This window comes from Lytechinus variegatus, chromosome 2 (genome assembly GCF_018143015.1).
Source record: "Lytechinus variegatus isolate NC3 chromosome 2, Lvar_3.0, whole genome shotgun sequence".
In the NCBI taxonomy this organism is placed as follows: domain Eukaryota; kingdom Metazoa; phylum Echinodermata; class Echinoidea; order Temnopleuroida; family Toxopneustidae; genus Lytechinus; species Lytechinus variegatus.
The window spans coordinates 50,106,282-50,127,198 of record NC_054741.1 but is presented as its reverse complement, the minus strand read 5'-3'; the positions used below and the strand labels follow the sequence as shown (position 1 = coordinate 50,127,198).

Genomic DNA, 20,917 nt, shown 5'->3' with positions numbered 1-20,917 from the left:
GTGCCCGCATTCCCCAGTTGCGTTACAGATGCACTGTTAGAAAATTTGTCCTTAATCAGCAGCAGAGTCTCGAGAACACCTGTAATCTTACCAAATAGCGTAATCTTACAGGAAATTGGTATTGGGTGTATGGAACCTTACAAATTTCCTTTAATAAAACACCATTTTCCCCTTTTTAAACAGAACTGATCTGTTAAATTGCAGAAAAATTCCTGTTATATGAATTTACAGAATGATTCTGTGATTGCTCTTTGCAAAATAGTCTTTCTTTTTTCTGTAAAATCAGGGTATTTTTAACAGTGGATGGGCATTTCTAAGTGGGATCAAGATGGTCCATACACATATGGGACTCAGGTGGGTTTTATTATCATGTTGTCATATGTCCAACTTGTATTGGGTTATAGATGTATATTTCTAAATGGGATGAATATGGTAGTTAGTATATGGGAAACTTATGGGTTTTATATGGAAAGATATATCCCAAGTGGGTATAGATGGGTATTGGATCAAAATGGTAATAAGCATAATGGACCCATGTGGGTTTAATCTGGTCCAGTGTTCGACTTAGGTGATTAGATGGGTATTTCTAAATGGGATCAAGATGGTCATGATGGTAAGGATGTCAGCCCTTGGTTTGGGAATGTGTGTGTATTTGAGTTTTGTCAGACGTGTATCAATTAGATATGATTATTTACGTTTGTGACTGACCGTTAACGTCACCATCCGAAAGACGTGACCAGGGCTCGAACCTCTGCATCAATTGTAAGTTCCCCACATAGCTTGGATTACAGGCGCACGCCACAACGCCCAACATTTGGAAATGATGGGGAATCATAATGTAATAGGGATTATATTTCATAAGCATTGATGCAACAAGTGTATGATTTGTTCCTGCCTCATACTGACGTTGGTGACGTTGCTGCGCAGTTTGATGTCAACTGACAAACTTATATTGGATGCCCTTTTTCGTCACAAGTTTGAAAAAGTCATATTGAGGCGTTGCACGAAATGTGTGCCTACACACTGTGTTCCACCCTGTTGTGTTTTCAAAGAGTCAGACCACACAGTGGCAGCGGAACCTCGAGGGGAGGGCAGGAGCACCCCCCCCATTTCCCGTAGGAAAAATGCCCTTTGAAAAAATAAAAAGTGCACTTTTTCAAATGAAATTGAAAAGGACCCCTTTTAAGATGAAATGTGCATTTTTTATACAAAATGAAAGACCTTTTTCTGAAGAAACACATTTTAGGTAATAAAAAAAAATGGCTCATGATTCGCGTCAGTTAGTTGAGAAGATACCCATCCTGTTCATGTTTAAAAAAAGTGCTTAGAATGTCCAGTTTCCATGTCGGAATATCAACAGTTTTCAGCTCGCGCTTCGCGTTTTCATTTTTTGGTGGGTAAGATATGCTTTCATGAGTCACTAAAATAATTTTAGAAGAATGATTTAGGGTTAAATATGGAAAATTGTTAACCATAATTTGTCAAGTATAGTAAACTTGCTCAATATAAGTCAATGACAGGACTCGGTGGATAGGTGTATACACAGCAAAAACTGTGGTGTTAACCGGTGTACATAGAGGACCACACCAGTTATTTTACAGCGGTGTTAAATTGGTGGTGTTAATTTTACACCTATAGGTGTTATTACAACACCTTTTGTTGTTACATTTACACTCTTTGGTGTTATGTTTAATCAATAGGGTGTAATTTTAACACCTCAGGGTGTGGTCCTCTATTAACACCATTTGGTGTCAGTTTTGGCACCGCAGTTTTTACAGTGTAGGCTAGGATGAACCCACATGGGGCCCATTTGGGACCCATGTGGGACCCATATGGGTAAACCATCAGGGACCATTCTTGAATCCCAGATACTATCTGGGTATGGATTCTTTAGTGGTATGCCTTTTAAAACTTTCCCGTTTTCCCTATAAAAAAAACATATTGTTTAACTTCCCACTCCACTGTGTCTTTTGTTAGGCATCTTGCATGGAAACGGCGTTAGGGGCACGTGCCGCTTGCCCCCTTGATACGCCTCGGTTGTATTTTTTCCTTTCGAATCTGCGTCCTATCCTTTTTCTTCATCTTTATTTGTAGCATTGCACTCAGGGATTGTTGGAACAGTTGTTATTTATTTATTTATTTGATATTATCATTATTATTATTATTAATTATTTATTTTGTGGGGAATGAGAAAAAAATGGGGAAAAGAACGAAAAAAAGGAGGGAAATGAGAGGAGAAAAAGGAGAAAGACGAGTGACTAAAATAAGATGAGAGGGGAAGACTTGGAAAATAAACAAAATCTGTCATGTCAATGTATAAAATTTTCGCTCGCGCTCGCATTGCCTGTTAGGTGATTTACATATCTTGCTCAATATTGAGCTAAAAATATCAAGTTTGGAAGTCAACACACAAAACATATTTCAGCTCGGAAATCGAACTTTGATTATTTTGCTTGATTTAATAATTGATTTTTAAAAAGTGCTCTGTAAAAATGCCAGGTTTATGGTCTGCCTGATTAATGTAGGAAGATTTTCAATTACTCATCCTTTTCATGGTTTACAAAACATGAATAAAATGTCCCGTTTTTAGGTCTCATGATTATTTAGTTGCTTAAATATCTTGTTCAGAATCACAAACATGGCCCAGAATGTTCAAATTTTAGGACAAAATACATCAAATTAAAAAAAGCTAGCGCTTCGCGCTCACAATATTTGAATAAAGATGATAAGATTATTATATGTTTATGTTGATTTAAGAATGAGGCAAAGAAGTGACTATTAGGATTACCCATTTAAATTAACAAACAAAAATCAACTTCGATATATAGGGGAAAATATGGCTGAAAAAAAATTCCGCACCCTCCCCCTATTGGCGAAGGCTGGATCCAACCCTGTGTTTGCTGCCCAGAACTATACTCTGCCCTACATTTTACCAGCGAAGAAAACAAATGATGAAAATAGACTGATTTCTTTATCCACATAAAAATCAGAGTAATAAGAAGTATTTGTAACTTCGGTAATCTCGCTTGCCGTTGTTTGTTGTTTATTTAGAAACAATATAAAAATGGGAGCTCGCAGGCGGAAAATGTTAAGTTTGCATACAAAAATCATAAGAAATAATTTAATTATATACATAGAAGATACACATCATAAATGATTGAATGCAAGCTACTATGATAACAAAAATGACAATAAATGAATAATTCATCGGTTTTCCATTGCAAACGTATTGCAATAGAAAAAAGTATTCATTTGTATCAATTCAATAGTTGTACGTGATGACATGCCAATAATTGTGTATTAGTAGTCACGCTTATAAATAGATTTTAAAAATGACCCAGAAAAAAATAAATTTACAGTGATCTTCAAGGACGATGTCGTTTATTTTGCTTACACAATTATTCAGAAATATGTTTCTCTTTTTAATATTCATATGATAGATGTTTTGCTTTTTATTTTGTTAAGCAAGACGATCAGTGACACTTGATTACCCTTATATCCAAGTTTTATTAACTCGGTCTCTTCAAAACCATTACTAAGGTTAGATTTCAATGTTGATACTAAAAAAAGTTCATTGACCCTAAATCGCCTGTAACCTTTTCATCTGACCTGAAGCTCATAAAAGATGATAATTACTCGATATACTTTTTAAGTTATGATGACACTTCAAAAACTTTAACTTAAGGTTATGATTTCTACATGGTCTAATTTCTTTGACCCCAAATGACCTTTGATATTCAGTCATCTGACCTGAAACTTGTACAAGAGGATCAGCGACACTTTCTTATGGTAAGGTTTCATGAACTAGGTCCATAATATACTATGATGATATTTCAAAAAATAACTTATCGTTGTCGCCGCCGCCACCGTCGGAAATGAGGCGCCAATAAGTCTCGCTTGGCTGTACGGGCGAGACAAAAATATTCGAGAAAAAAATAATGTTAAGTTTTGAGAATATCACTCATAGAATAGGTTATGATTTGTTTTCTTCAATTTTGTGTCGACCCTGGCGAGCTGTTCCTCCGTAATCCTTGCTTGCAATTTATATTTGGTTACTACAACAGCTAGTTTTCTTTTCTTTTTTCTGCGTACGATTTTATATCCAATGCACCGGTAGAATCATTTAAAGGAGAATGAAACCATTGGAACAAGATAGCTTGTGTGAAAACAGAAAAGTCAAAGAAACAGATCAACAAAAGTTTGAGAAAAATCGGACAAATAATGAGAAAGTTATGAGCATTTGAATATTGCGATCACTAATGCTATGGCGATATCAAATTGGCAATGCGACAAAGATGTGTGATGTCACTTGTGAACAACTCTCCCATTACTTTAGTATATATTTCCCTTGAATTGCCTCTTTTATCACATCTATCCATATAGATCATGTGTTCTTTCTACATTAGGGCATGTAATACACATTTTTTTTAGAATACATCATGGATAGAGAGTTTGTATCATCATAAGAAAAAGCAAAAAAAGACATTTTGAGGGTATTTTATAGTCCACCAAAGGGAAAGTTGTTCATCAGTGACATCACACATCCTTGTCGCATTGCCAATGGGAGGATCTCCATAGCATTAGTGATTGCAATATTCAAATGTTCATAACTTTCTCATTATTTGTCCGATTTTCCTCAAACTTTCTTTATTGTTATTCTTTGATTTTTCTGTTTCAAGCCTATTTGTTCGAAAGGTTTCATTCTTTAATATAATAATATGTAGGCCTATAGGCCAATATAGGCATATTGTAAAAGTGGTTGCAATTCAAGATATTTACTGCGATAAGTTCAGCACTTTTAAAAAAAAAAATAAACCATATAGTAAATCAATTAAACCTTGATTCGAATGAAACTAAAAACAGAGATTGGGCTCAAACTAACATAAAAGCAATTTTAATTACTTTTTGTGTGAAAAAATGATTTTTTTTTCTAAAACCGGTTATATCATCGTCAATTTGTTGTAATGCACAACGATGCAATATTTCTCTAAAAAAAATCTTCTCATTTTGTTTGGGACTAATAAACGCCTACTTATGCTCACTGAATTCAGTGAAATTCATAAGGGGTTGTTTGAGAAAGAAGACAAAAAATAACAAAATTCTACATCGAGTTTTTTTATTGAAGATTTCAATTGATTGTAATCAAATAGAAGGATTGCATTGTATCTCTCGATTCAATACCTGCACGTGATGGCATTCAAATAATAATCATAAGGAATTCATAAACAGAAAAAAAAATGAAAACTTGATTTTCAGTGAACTTCAGCGGCGATGTCGTGTCTTTTGTTTACACAATTATTCAAGAACATTTCTCTCTCTCTCTTATTTTTTTATATATTCATAGATGTTTTGCTTTTGTTATTATCTCAGACGGAAGAAAGAGAAGGGAGGTCATAGGGTCAAAATAACAATTTCTAATAGAGAGCCGGGCATGTCATGTATGTAGGCTGAACGTAAAATATAATATTAATGAATACGGCTATATATTTCAGGGGCGGATCCAGCCTTCGCCAATAGGGAAGGTTGAATTTTTTCAGCCATATTCTCCCCGATCGGCCGCTCGAAGATGATTTTTGGTTTCTTTGAGGGGGGTAGTCCCAAAGTCACTTCTTCGTTTTATTTATAAAATGCAAGCGCGGAGCGTGAGCTAATTTTTTATTGTAAATTTTGTGTTTTTTCCTACAAATTTGAACATTCTGGGCAACGTTTGTTATCCTAAAAAAGAGGTGTATGCAATTAATTACTACGAACGCGAAGCGCGAGCAGAAATGGACTGATGGAATAGGTACCTGTTATACTGCTTGAAGTTAGCCATGAAAACGTTAAATACTTTAAAAATCAAATAATGCGAGCGTGAAGCGCGAGCTGAAATTTTTGACAATTTTACATGGAAATTCTTCACACTTTTGTAATTTGAACAGAATAGGTATATAATTGAACAATAATGATGCGAAGCACGACCAGAAAATTTCGAGATTTAGACCTACTGAACGAGGCACTCTATCATTCCACAGAAGTGATAATGAAAATTATGCATATAAAGACAGCATCTTTAGTATTGGAGATGTCACTGCATTATACGATGTGTGTGCATTGTGATTACGAAATATATATAACGGAAGAGGGCCCCTTGCACAACAAGTGTTGCAGTGCATCATGTTCTATGCCAGGCATGGACGCTAGAAGTAGCTTTTAATGGTGTCTCATTTAATGCTAGCTTTCAGCCAGTAGGGCCTTCATCAGGCCTTCATGTATATGTATTGAAACAAAACGAAATAGAACAAAACCATACAATCGTAATAACGACAAAGTAAATAAAGGATAACAAAAAGTACAGAACAGAAGGATAACAGCAAATTGACAAGAAAATAACAAAAGAGAAGGCAATGAATTGAAGGATATGGTTGAGTACAATGGAAAACTATTTGGAAACTTAAAATGTGAAGAAAGACAAGGTATTCATCGGCAAAGGAGAATAACTCACACCCTTACAGATGCCCAGAAACCCCAGTTAATTTCCTTTGCTGGTAAATAGCGTGTCTTTCTTCACAGTTTCAGGGTGACCAGACGTCCCGTATTTCCGGGATCGTCCGTATTTTGCTCCTTTGTCCCGGCGTCCTGACAAACTCTTCCCGGGACGCGTATTTGTCCCGTATTTCAGAATTTTGAACACAATATAGTTAAAACATTTAAAAGTGACAAATTTTCATCAAATAACCAACAGATGACAAAGCAGAGACAACATAAAATCGATAAAGTAAACTTTTGCAAGTTCTGCTGTGATTTTCTTGCCCATTTTCTTGCTAACCCAATACATTGCAGACGAACTGGCCTCTCAGATTCTCAATGGTGCAAACAATCTCACATGATGAACAGTTTTTCCACCAAAATGATCACAAAATCGGCGGGAATTTTTTTATAATTATATTATTGATTCTCAGGTTACTGATTTGGTGATGTAATCGGAGGAACGAGTTATTGAGTTTTCGTAACTAACGTTTGATGTAGTTGTTTCAGCTTTCTTTTTGAGTCTTGTGATCGGTGGGAACTTGGAATGGGATGGGAGAAATGCCTGTATATGATGCCGCGATGTTTCGTCTAATTTTTAAGTTTGACAATGTTTCACTATTAAATTTTATTCATTTCGAACATTCTAGTTTCTATATAAATTCAATATCACCAAATATCATTATGATTTTCTGCCAGATAATAGGATTTTGTTTCTTTGTTTTAAGTTTTTCTTTCTTTCCTATCCTTCTTTCTTCATGTTTCTATTCTTCCTCTTTGTCCCTTTTTTGTTCCATCTATCTATAATTCCTATCTTTCTTTCCTGATCCTTTCTCTCTCTGACCATTTTTCTTTCTTTCTTTGTCTTACTTTCCATTTTTTTAATTTCTTTTTTTATTTCCTTCTTTTTTCTTCCCTTAAACTTTTCTTTGCTTCCTTCTCCCTTTTCTTGTTTTTTCTCTCCTTCCATTATTTTCTCTTCTTTTTTTCATTCTCACCCTTCATTTCTTCCTCTCTTTCATCCTTTCTTTCATTCTTTATTTTATTTTTTCCTTCTAATTCTTTTCCCTTATTCTTTCCCTTCCTTCCTACCTTCCTCCCTCCCTTCATGTTGTTTCTTTCTTTCAAAGAATGAAGGAACCATTTTTTTCTTTCCTTCGTTCTTTCTTTCCTATTTTTTCTTACTTTCTTTTTCATTTCTCCCCTTATTTTTTCTTTCACAAATTTATTCATCTCCCCTTCCTTTTCTTTTTTTTTCATTCTTTATCCATTTCAAAGAATGACGGAAACCTTTTCTTTTTTCTTTCTTTCTTCTCAATTCATCTCTTTTCATTCTCTACTTCATTCTTTCGTTCATCCTCACTTCCAAATCTATATATTTTTTTCACAATCCAACACTGTGTAACCTTCTTTGTTGATTTTTTTTTTTTATTAAGGCCTGGCTTGGTCGATCCGCTCGTGCAGTGTACTTTTGTTGATTGTCCCGTATTTCATTTTGTTAAATCTGGTCACCCTCGTTTCATTTACCAAATCTTTTTTCTATTGTACTTAACCAAGTACTGATAACTTTGCCTTGGTGGAATCTTGTTAGAGAAATCTGTCAAGAAATTAGACTTGGAAGAGGTATATAACATATATTTTTTTTATAATCTGCTCTAAAGAATTATTCAACTTTGGAAAACATTGGACTTACGAACAGTACAATCATGCAAGGATAAATAATCTATATTTTCACTATGTAGAATACCATTGACTTTATTCTAGCTCTTCATTATACATATGATACACTGTACATTATTTACAAGTGATGTGTACATTTATATTGCACTTTTTGAACAAATCAATTTATATAGCAAAAGGCATAGTTTACACATTATGAATGACAATAATAATAGTAATAAAAACATAAAATAGAAATCAATGTAATAAAATAATCTTGCTGATCTTTTTTAAGAGAAATTCAAGGTACAGATAGTAAGATACCCATTACAGTACTAAATATAGGCACTTGGTATCACATGTAATAAAATACATGATGTAAGGATACGCTTGTGAACATCTACATTATAACCCGAGGGTAAAACTATACATTAATGTATTGTTTACTTTGAATTATTTAGAATATAAATAATAAAAATAAGAAAATAAAATATGGTATTGTTCTAAAGAACTAATACTACAGCTAAGGGGTGAGAAAAAATTTAAGCAAAAAAAAGGTCTTCACTTAAAGAAAAGGGGGGGCACACTTCTGTTTAAAAAGCATTTTTACATTACAAATTTCAATTGTGCCTCTCAAATGAGGGGGGGGGGGGCCACGGGCCAGCTGTGCCCCCCCCCATGGATCCACCAGGGCTACATCTGAGAACAGCTTTCTGTGAGATTGGCCCAAGTAATCTGGCTCTATTAGGCTAACATATCTAGTCTGTTAACAGCCATTCAGAATCAAGACCCAGTAAGGATTCTGAAGCGAGACAAGACATGTATGGTGATGTACCCCTTTCACATGTTTTCATACAGCTACCAAAATGAGAAAATCATACATTCGATTCAAATACCATTCTAATATATCATCAGTGGTGGTACTTGATGCTATTGTATGGAAAACAATTGTTAATATCACTGACGAGAAAGCAGACACAGAAGAATTCCATTCTAAAAAAAAACTATTCCCTGGTTCACTTTCTTGTACTGAGTACTTAAAACTGCTTCTCAATTCTGTGTTCACACTCATGGACCCCTATCCTGGTAGGTATGGTTCCCCTTCGAAATCAAATAATAACAACTGTCAAATGGGACAGCACTACATTGGCATATTTGGGTAATGACCAGTTACATGCATATTACACAGCTGTCATACTCTGTTGTCCATTAAAGGTAAATGCTAGTTTTGGTAACGATATCAAAATGAGTTCGTACAGAATCCAATGAAATGACCACCAAAGTGTCTGTTTGTATAAATAAAACCTATGTGCCAAAGGATTCTGGAAGAAATTGTGTAATTGCTGAGAAATCAGCAAATAAGCACAGGATTTGGGTAGAGCGTCGGGCCCGACATTCAAAGCAATAATTATACACTGTCCTACGTGCTCCTATCTGTGTTGGGGATCTTCGGTGTGAACATTTTTCAGCGTAGATTTCAAGATTTCACAAAGTTCAGTTAATGTAACTGTACCAGATCTAGATCCTCGATGTTATACTGAAATTAAGCCTTGTTTTACAGACTTTCTCATGAAATCAGTATTTACTGCAACTGCTGGAATTTCTCTTTAATATATGTCAATATAATTATAAACATACCATATGCTTTCTTCAGGTTAGTCTACACACATATACCAGGGTCCTGGGAACAAGTTTTTTGCTGGGGTGCTGAAGTAAATTTGACAAGCAAAAAAAGTGTTTCAATGCAAAATATTGGTAATTTTCTACATATTTCTTCAATTTGACACATCTACCAATATTCCAGGGGGTGCTGCCTATGGAAAATAATACACGCAGCACCCCAAGGGAAAAATCTTGGGAGTGCTTCAGCCCCCCCCCCCCCCCCCCGCTTCCCAGGGCCATGACATGTACTCATGTACAACAGGTGTATGGGGGGGGGTGAGTTGACCAGTTTTGACACTTCTATTCCCTTTGACTCTGAAGAGCTGAGTTGGATGAGGGATAACATTCAAGATTTAAGTCTAGCCTTTTGTCATTCAAGAGAGTATGAGGCAACTTTGTCATCTTCAACATATCACCACCAATATCAGAGGTGGTACATTGCTTCATTTAAAAACTCAGGGTAAGCCCAGGAGTGTAATAGGACTGAATTGTTCCCATAAATATTCATATCAGTCAACATACATGTACCCTAAACATTTGTTTATTTTTCATACATTGGATCGAGTTCTCATGTCTCAATAAACTTTCCTCCTCCTCGATAGTGAAAAAAAATGCTTCTCATCTTATGGTAATACTTCAGCGAGATGGAATCTGTAGTTCTATTACTCAAAATGATGCCCATCAGCTGTAGATGTCCAACACTCACTAAAGAAAACCCTTGAGGAACCACTGACATCCAGATTTTAAGTTTATCTCCAAAAACAATTTCAGATGCAACTGATAAAGCAAAGTTTATTTTACCACAGCAGTTCATAGATCTGTCAAGGAAACTCCTCGACATCCTCGAAAGATGGCAAAGGACGACTGGCTTGCATTCTGCAGAATACACACATATGGGTCTCCCGAACATTCTCTAGTTGGGTGATAGAAAATGGCTTCCCACATTCATCGCACTGCCAAGAGAACAAAGGTATGATGATGCTGTTCAGTATCGCCTATTAATAAAATTAATTTAATTTAATGCCTATGGTGTTTCACAGGTTTGGAAACTGAATGAAGCATATTTCTGTCAATTTAGAATGATAAAAAGGGGAAATAACTTTAAAATAACTTTCAGGAGTCCAAACTGCATGATGTTGCTCCTTACCAAGAGAGAATAACAATCTCAGAACTAGGGTTCCACAACATGCTGCATATACAGACTTGGATCAGCAAATACAAAAGTTGACATAATAAAAGTAGAAGGAGTAGAAGTAGTAGAGTAAAAAAAAACAGCAGTAGAAGTGATACAAGTAGTTGAAGATGTAGAAGTGTATGTAAAAGTAATAGTAGCAGTATTAGTAGAAGTAGTAGTACCGGTAGTAGTCGAGGAAGTATAAGCAGTAACAGCAAAAGTAGCTTTGTAGCAGCAAATGTAGCTTTCACCATATCAATATCATTATTGTTATGTATAATCTCACAAACCAATGATATATACATATTACCTTTTCTATTTTGTTGTTCCTTCTGGTTTACAGTCCTTTTCAGGACTATTTTCAAGAAAGAATACTCTACTCTCAAATCTCCACTTTCTCGCCTATCCACTTCTTCTCTTCTTCTATCCACTGTCTCTATAACACTCCACATGGTGTACCGTAAACCACATCAGCAATTTTCTATTTTGGTTTTGTGTTCCAAGTGCATAGAGACCCTTTTCACTGGTAATGTGTATGGATTTTTTGTTGCTAATTTCATTCAAAGAATGTAGCAAGAAGAAGGAAATCCTTCGCAGTCCATCTTACCTTGATGATCTTCAGACCCATGTTCATCTTGTTTTCCATGACTACCGGTATCTTATCGCTGTCCCCAATGTGCCACAATCTGACAGTTTTATCCCGAGAGCTTGATAAAACCCAGTTAGAATCCTGAGAAACATCAAGTCCTGTTACCCAATCCTGATGACCCTATCACACAAAATGAAGGGGGTGAAGATAGTACATTGTTTCAACATTTTATGGTTCAGTGAAGTTGGCATTTATTGTCAAATCTGTATAAAAATAAAATATTGTATTTTAAAAAGCAATTAAAACAAGAGAAATAGTGAGGGCCATCATTAACTATCTAATTTGCATGTGACTGAGTTGTTCTGTTTTGTGAAAAATGAGCAACATTTGAAACTATTAAAACTTTCTTATTTTACATCTAATTATGATGAAATTTTATGCTTGTTTGACTTTTCTATATTAATTCAAATCAACATTTTTCTGGGGCGGACTTGACCATTAAGTGCCTTACATATCCTGAGTTAGTTTTCTTGTAAGACATAATAAAGTGCACTGGTGGTCCTCCAGCAGAGTGAGAAAGCACCCTCTATGTTGATACTTTTTATAGTCAGAATCATTAGATAGATAAATGGTTTATTAATAAAAATAAAGACATCATCGCGGCTAAGGCCGAATTGCAATGTATTCACAAGGTAATACACAAAAAATATTCAAACAATAACACAGATAATTACAAAATAAATAATACGGATAAAGTATGGTATTGAAAACTACTTGTGTTGTGGAATTTTGGAAAGGTAAGAGGTGGGAAGGAGGATAAGCAGATAGAGAGAGGGGGGGTGGATAGGGATAGAGAGAGAGAGGGGGGAGTGAAGGGAAGAAGTGGAGAAGAAAGTCAGAAGAAAAGAAGGTACAAACATTATGAAAGAGGTAAAAACATGAAGTTGACAATTTCTTCTGTTCTATTACCCCTTTTAAAAAAAAACCTTCTTCTGAGTGGCTTTGTCTTTCTCTGATATCATCTTTGCCCACTGCAAGTAAATGTTCACCAATGCTATGTGGGTAGTACAGGTGTAAGCTCGCTTTAATCTACATACTAATGACAGCCAATTACATTCTACTATTTCAGTAGCTTATAACTATTATCAAGATTTGATCAAATTGTCACTATTTAAAAAAAATTAAATTGGATTCAGATCTATGATACTACTATAGATTGGAGGGTTCCCGCTTCATTCTCTCTCCATTATTTACTACTTCATTCTTAAAACATTTTCTTTGGCTTTACTTTCCTAAACGTAGATCTCAAACATTGAAGCTTAAATTAAATTTGTATTCATCAACAATATCACCCTTTTATCATCGGGTAGTCAATATATATTTCTGATTCAGTGTAAAATCATTGCGAACCTTGAGTGTGAGTTTGAGTCCGCCATTGTTAGCATCCCAAACAACCACTGTGCGATCATAGGACCCAGAGAAGAGCAAAGTACCTGAAAAAAACAAACAAATGTGCAGTAGTAAACTTTCTATGTATTCCCTAAACACAAATACATATATATATATATATATATACACAAAACAGAATTTCTTGAAGAAAATATGGAAAGGGTGGAGGGAAGAGAGAGGGGACAATGAGAGACACTTATACCCTTTTCATAAACCCATCCTCCAATTAGCCGCCTAAGAGTAATGCGGATAATTCAATAAAAATTGCGTTCACAAACTCCGAAAATAAGCCGCATTATTTTTACGAGCGCCCATACTGAAAAAGACGGATAATCGTCATGACAACTGGACACGCCCCCTCCGATGCAGTTGTGTTGGAAAAGGGTGACCTTGTGACCGCTCCATGGCAATTATCCGCATTATTTGGAAATGCGTTCATAAACTCAAAATCTTGTCCCGATGCTGCTATTATGCGGATAATAGCAGCATCAAAATAATGCGGATAACTCTGGTCCTCCTCCAATTTTACGACCAAATTATGCTGCTATTAGCCGCATAATTGACCCCTTAACCCCCTGGAACCAACACCTAGATGCTCTGTTCTCATTACCTGTAATGCATGTTGAATTGTCTGCTATACAGAACTAACACTTCAAACAAAATTAACCAAGAACCTTTCTCTGATCTACACAATTATGATATCTTCTTTGACATTTCAAGGTCTTTATATTGACGGACTTAAAAAAAAAAATCAAATGGAAAAATGAACAAATGAAAGGAAACATATAGTAGTACTAGTACTGATAAACATAAAAAGGTATGCAAATGAAAGCAAGGTGATGTTTATTACCTTCTGGGCTGAAGCAGCAAGCACTAACTGATCCTTCGTGACCTTTGTTGAAAGTTCTGGGACCTTCTGATCTGAACATTCCCGTTGATACATCCCAAACCTGAAGAATCTTATCCCAAGCTCCCGTACAGAGCTGTCTTTCATCACGGCTAAAGCAGCAGCACGATACTATGTTGATGTGACCTCTGCAGTAGAATAAGAGAAGAAATGGGTATAAATCAGTCATGCTCATGCACAGATGTGGAACAAGGTTTTCAGAACAACAGAAAGTACAAAAAAAATATATATCAAAATAAATATACATTATATATGTATAACATTATTAAATAAAGAAATGGAAATAAAATGTAATCAAGAATTTTCAATTCAGAAAAATACACCCCTAGAAAAATATTGAAGAATCTTAGAGAGACAATATTCATCCCAAATATTTGGACTATTTACTCACTCTAGCTGGAGGGTGACTTTCTTGCTATTCCTATCCCAGAGTTTAATGGTTTTGTCCATAGACGTAGTACAGAGGCGATTGTCATCAGGGGAGAAACGGCAGCATGTGATGGTACTCTTGTGGAGATCTACAAACAATGTGGAAAAAATATATGATCTTATATTGTCAACTTCTGATTAACCCTTTCAAACAAATACAGTATTTGTTAAAGAACCGCAAAGCTAAGGAATTACAATGCGAGTACTAACAACAAGTTTTAACCAACAATATCTGATCATCTAGTTGTTCTCATGCTACCCTTTTTTATTGCAATGTTTTTATACATATACATTCTTTGTAATAATTGTGTGAATATTTTACAAGAATAAAAATGATTAAAAAATATTAACATACTACCTGATACTAATACAATATCTAATTACAAAGTGCTGTTATACATTTTGATGAATTTCTCAAGGCACTTCATAGTATTGAAAAATATATTTTCTTTACTTAAGAAAGATATTCCTGGCATGTAACTGCTTATAAATACCAGAACCATGCCCTTTATAACCGTCTGAGACTTATTATATCAACTGAACCAACTTGATTTTCCCTACTCACCATTTACACTGCTGACTAGACTACCGTCTTGTATGGATCTCACTGCAACTACATTATCAAGGTCTGAGACCGAGACTACATACTTGCCATCGTGAGAGATCTGACTGCATGTCACAATACCACCATGAGTTCCTTGCCACTAAATAAAAAATACAAATAAATTCAAGAATGTCTTTTAAAAAACATTATCCCCCAGTATGTGCATTTTTTTGTATTGATATTCATTCTTCAGAACTTTTGATTACATTTATCTTACAATTTTAAGCACAAAGTAATATACATTGTAACAAACTAAAGCTCACCAGATATTCTTGAAGACCTCATAGTACATTGTAAATCTTCTATTTTATTGATATACACAACAGGCAAACTAAAACTAATGTGGACAGAAACTGTTTAACAGAATTAAGTAAAGTAAGAATAAACATCACAAATATCAATTAGAAAATGTCTAGATCATTACTTATTGTTGGAAACTAGCAATACATAATATCTAGTCAAACAACTATATCTAATTTTTCGTATCGTCTTGCTGATATTCCTGCAATCTTGTTGTATATATCTCAATGATAGTTATATTTGTACTTTCTGGTTTTCATTCCAAAATGAATTGCATTTAAACCAATGATAATTCCTAATGCTGTTAAACACACAAGTGGCCATTTTTTCTTCAACATTTAGAAGTAGATCGATCACACTTAGCTTGTGCATCTTTTTACTGGTTTAACAGTAAATAAAATATTTGATAATAAATCATCTTGTCTTGAATCGACTTACCAATATTTTACCTGTCTCAACATCCCATACTCTGACATGCTTATCCCAGCATGCCGATACTAGCTTGGTATTATCAGGACTCATATGACATTCGCTAACGATGGATCCATGATCCTCAAACACCTGCACTTTCTCACCCGTTTCCATGCTCTGAAAGAGTCAAGAGATGGAATAAAAAATAATATCAAAGGTCAAGTCCACCCCATAAAATTGTTGATTTGAATAAATAGAGAAAAATCAAACTATCAGAATGCTGAAAATTTCATCAAAATAGGATGTAGAATAATAAAGTTATGGCATTCTAAAGTTTCCCTTATTTTTCACAAAACAGTGTTATGCACAACTCAGTGACATGCAGATAAGTCGGTCGAAGATGTCCATCACTCACTATTTCTTTTGTTTTTTATTGTTTGAATTATACAATATTTCATTTTTTTACAGATTTGACAATAAGGACCAACTTGACTGAACCATATATTATTAAATAATGCTAATCCCACATTTTCCGGGAGGAATTAATCATTATTTCACTTGACAATGAGGGGAAAATTTGAATATTTCATATAATAAAATACAAAAGAAATAGTAAGTGTGTGACGTCATCAGTCTCCTCATATGTATACCGACCAGGATGTGGATATAACTATTTTGTGAAATTAAGCAAAACTTTATAATGTCATAACTTTCTTATTTTACATCCGATTTTGATGAAATTTTCAGCTTTATGTTTGTTGAATTTTTCTCTTTTAATTCAAATCAACTTTTTGTTGGGGTGGACTTAATAATAAGGAGAGGGAAAATAATGCAGAGTGGGATAACCTCGCCCTAAAAAAAAGTGAGAAATAAAAGTACAAGAGAAAGATTGTAGAAAAAACTAAAGGGGATAAAAAAAGAGAGAAAGAAAAAAATACACACATACACAAACGAAAATCTAATATTGACATTTAGAAAAAAGTGTCTTGATCAAGTTGTTTTGTAGCATTTCTCAAAATAGGTCTATTCATTATCTCTAATTTCTCATTGTGCCCCCCATACCTTCAATGTGTGAATAATGCTATTATTAATGATTTTTCTTTCAAAGTGTAAATTAAATGACTTCATATGATGTCTCAAAAAATATATATTGATATGATTTGAACATATTTACCCAAAGCACACATGTTTTATCATCTGATGATGTCACAATGTGAGTGTCATTCAGGCAGAACTGAACAGAATTGATCCCTTCATGGTGACCTCTCAACACCTTGTATTTCACCTGATGGAGAGAAAAAAAAAATTAAGAACACATTTATCACGATAAATATGAAACAATATGAAAGCACAAGAACTGATTTCCCTCATACACATTTTATTTTTTTTTTTATTTTATCCTTGTTTAATCATAATGATACAGAGTATGTATTAATTTTAAGTTAGATATTTGTAAACAAATTTTCGGAATTGCTCCTATGTGGTTCAGATCGCATGCTCGATCTGTAATGAAAACCGTATGGCGTAAGTCAGAAAAAATTGGAACCAGCATTGGGATTCGAACCTGCCATCTACTGCTTTCAGAATCTAGTGTTCATTGTTTTTTTTTTTAAACATGTGATATTTTCTGCATTATGCATTTTCATTTATTGAATGTCTTATATCTATTTTACCATTCTGTTGTGTCCAGTTTTAATTATATAATTTTCTTTGTATATGATTTATACTATGACTTTGTTTTAGTTTAATTTTCAAATACATGAGATTGAGAGATGAATATAAATCCGTGGTTGTGTCCTGGTTTTCTGTGCTCCTGATCTTGACCAGGCCAATTATCCAGCAGTAAAAATAAAATACCCAAGAAAGAAACGAAAAGATTTATGCTCATGGTTTGACTGTTTCATGTTTGTGACTTCTGTTCTTGTCTTTGTGTGTATTGGGATTTGTTTTGTTTTTGTGTTCAATACTCTATGTGGATTTTTTTTCCTTCACTTCTATTATTTTCATATATATATTTTTTTCTTGCTGAAGTTTATCGTTCATTATTTTCAATAGAATTTTTCATTAACAAGTGTTTAATTTACACAAGTTTGTGAGAAAGTATAATGAATTTTATTTAACAGGAAAATGGCAATGGAAGGAATCGCACCAGACCCAGGGAAATTACTGGCCACTATCAAAGAAGGAAAAAGTGTTACCAAAGGGGAAATGTTGAACGCATATCATACAGAGAAAGAAATTCTGCCAGAAGTTGCCAACATCTGGGATGTGAATGAGCGCACTGTTGTTCGACAAATAGAGTGACTCAGGGACAAGCTAGCTTCAATGAAAAAGAATTTCAACAGGCCAGGAACCAAGGAAAGAATTGCTGCCTTCATGGAAGAACCATATCCTATTCCTACTCCTTCATCCACCCATCCAGCTCTAAAGCCCTTAACAGATTCATGTTCGAATTGTCAGCAACTATTGAAGATTTCTGACTCAAATAAGTTAGACTATCAAGACAAGCTTGAGCAGATCACAAAGAACCATGATATAACAACCAAAGAGCTTTGGAAAAACTAGCAAAAGCAAGAGGCCGAGTAAGAGAACTGGCATCTGAGCTTAGAACAGGAGGAAGAAAAGACTTGCCAAGGAAATTTCAAAGAGCTAAGAAGAGTCTGCAGCATTATAGAGAGCAGTTCAAATTATTGTCATCGAAAGCCAAAAAGCTAGAAGCAGGGAAAAAAATGCTGAGAGGAAAGCACAAAAGTACAGACAAAAGAACATCCGTCTACATAGGAAATTGTTCTCTACGATTCATACAGGTACACGTAACTCCGCTTTGCCTCCGCAACAGGATTCCGATGTGGTATATCTTCTTGAAAAAATTGAAACACTTCAAGATGAAATTAAAAGGCTCACTGTTCCGATTCCCACAAAAAAGGAAAACAGTTCAACACTAGCGTACGCGAAGCATCATTTTATCTACAGGTTAGTATTCTTTTTGGTCATTGATTCATTGATATATGAGAAGTAAACCCAAAGAGGTATAGAGCTTTTGGGAAATATAAAAAAAATCCTGTCTATATCTGATTTTGCCGACACATTTTTCCCTTTGTATTTAAATTCAGATGCATGTACATGTATGCCATGAACCAGAATTCATTGTGGAAATAAAAATGCATATTCAAATTAGATGCACAATTGATTGAATGTAGATTAAAAAAATTTCCATGCATTTTCTCTTATTTATAAATGAAGATCCTTCCCTTGACCATTGAACCCCCCCCCCTTATAATCAAAACTATACTGTAGATACTGTATGTAGATTTTCATAGCAACACCATTGAAGTCTACATGTGGGACTACAATTTTTACCGAGAGTAAGTTCAAATCACAGTCGGGAAAGAGGTGAATATTCTTCATTATTTAGATAATTTTCAACTAAATTAAAATAATTTCAAGGAATTATGGAAAATAGATGGCCATTTCATGGATTTAAAGATGTAAAATGTAAAATTTTAGCAATTTAAAAAAAAATTTTTTTGCAGGAGCGTTGTATTGACCGTATTGACCCAGGCCTAGTTTCACCACAGATTAATTAATGGCTACACAGCTATTGCATATAGTTATACGATGTTACAAAATAGCATAATTTTCAAAAAGAAAAATTACAACAAAATTGCAAATATTGTGATAAATTGGGAATTACATCTTTTAAAAATAATAGCACAGGTATATTATGCACCATACATACTTAGACCATGAAGACTAGAGCATTCAATTGCTGAGAATATGGAATTATGAATAATTGATCTCGTGACTAAAAAATCACATGTGGACGTTGAGATGGGTACCCCCGGATATCCAATTTTAATAGTTTACGAAAGTAAAACCATAACGGTTTTTGTTGTAAAATGATGATAATTATACGGTATTTTACGATTCCAAACATCATCAAAATATAGTTTAACAGTTTTCTTTTAAATCTTAGATACGGTACTAAAACTTACGTTTTGACAAATTCTATGCATAAATTAGAGATAGAATTTATCAAAATGTTAATAGGGGTCTGAAAATGACAAATACGAGTCCATTTATGGATGACCTGACGTGGTTGAATCTTTATCGATTAAATTATTTTACTATTTCAAAATGAATGGTTTTGTGGAGTATTACCAACAGTTTTTGTAGATTCTTTGTATTACAATGATCATAGAATGCATTATCCAACTTGTGTTTGGATGTAATTTCAACATCTATGATTGATTACGTAAGATTATAATTTTCACATTTCTAGGCACTTTTGCATGTCATAGTCTACCCACGTGATGCCACTACGTCATTAAGAAAGAAGTTGTGACAGGTTCGGAGGTGTCATAAATATTTAGTGAGGTTGTTGTACCCGATCTTGGTAAAGAGGGCTTCGTGAAACGGTTAGCGGACAAGTAGCTCACTATCTCCGATTTAGTCAAGAAGTTAGACTTATGACGGTGTTGAGAAACGGGCCCTTGATTTCTTTTGTGAAGAAATCCTTAGTAGGCCTACAGGCCTAGCCCTAGGCCTACAGTGTTGTTACAGTTACTGAGACAGTTGAAACTGGGACAATCCCAAGTACCAGCGCCTCTACTGGTAATGAAAATCATAAGTCACTGTCCAATTCTATATCCACATAGGAGTAATTTGTTTAGAAATTATAATTTCTTTAACGTTAGGGCTTAGGCTTATACTAGTTATATGTAGTCTCCAGCCAAGCCTAGCCGCAGGCCCAGCAGGAACAAACCCGAACACGAGAGCCGAGTCTCCCGGTACACGCTCCGGTGGCAACCGGCCGTGCACTGTGAAGCTGCTCGCTGGCGATGTCAGAATAGAGTGGAGATCGAGAGATCCATACCTGAGCAAGATCTTCATTTTCCCATACGCCAGACTTGCTTCTTATATCTGGAGTTACTTCTTCTAATATTTCTAGGGCAAGTGGATCGATATCACTTTCAGAAACCGGCATGTTTGGAGCACAACGCACTAAAATAAAATTGGCAGACAACTTTGCTACTTCCAAAAACTCCGAGGTAGCTAGGCTCGTTCTTATAATATTGATGATAAAGAAATTTGCTTACTTTTTATTTTCTAATCATGTCTCAAATAAAATCAGTAATAATAAAATTTATACATATTTTATATATTTTTAAATTGATCAATATTCTAAATAGTAAAAAATATTCATAATTTTATTCTAATCCATTC

The 20,917-nt window shown here is 34.6% G+C and overlaps 1 protein-coding gene across 1 annotated transcript; it reads right to left on the bottom strand.

Moving 5' to 3' along the window:
* Positions 1-10,192: 10,192 nt before the first annotated feature.
* Positions 10,193-20,748, bottom strand: LOC121408282 (WD repeat-containing protein 88-like). Its single transcript, XM_041599689.1, has 9 exons — positions 20,568-20,748; positions 16,866-16,976; positions 15,719-15,868; positions 14,942-15,080; positions 14,339-14,465; positions 13,891-14,075; positions 13,002-13,084; positions 11,610-11,771; positions 10,193-10,781 (listed from the first exon to the last, which is right to left on the bottom strand). The coding sequence occupies exons 1-9, from the start codon at positions 20,676-20,678 to the stop codon at positions 10,650-10,652; spliced, it is 1,200 nt and encodes a 399-aa protein (XP_041455623.1). The 5' UTR covers positions 20,679-20,748; the 3' UTR covers positions 10,193-10,649.
* Between the last annotated feature and the right edge of the window lie 169 nt (positions 20,749-20,917).

What these genes read in the sequence shown, in the direction of transcription:
- LOC121408282 (XM_041599689.1), bottom strand. Translation starts at nt 20,678, where the DNA reads ATGCCGGTTTCTGAAAGTGATATCGATCCACTTGCCCTAGAAATATTA. An exon ending in AAAATGAAGATCTTGCTCAG is followed by an intron (nt 16,977 to 20,567) that starts GTATGGATCTCT and finishes TCTCTCCATCAG; the next exon opens with GTGAAATACAAGGTGTTGAG. An exon ending in ATAAAACATGTGTGCTTTGG is followed by an intron (nt 15,869 to 16,865) that starts GTAAATATGTTC and finishes TGACTCTTTCAG; the next exon opens with AGCATGGAAACGGGTGAGAA.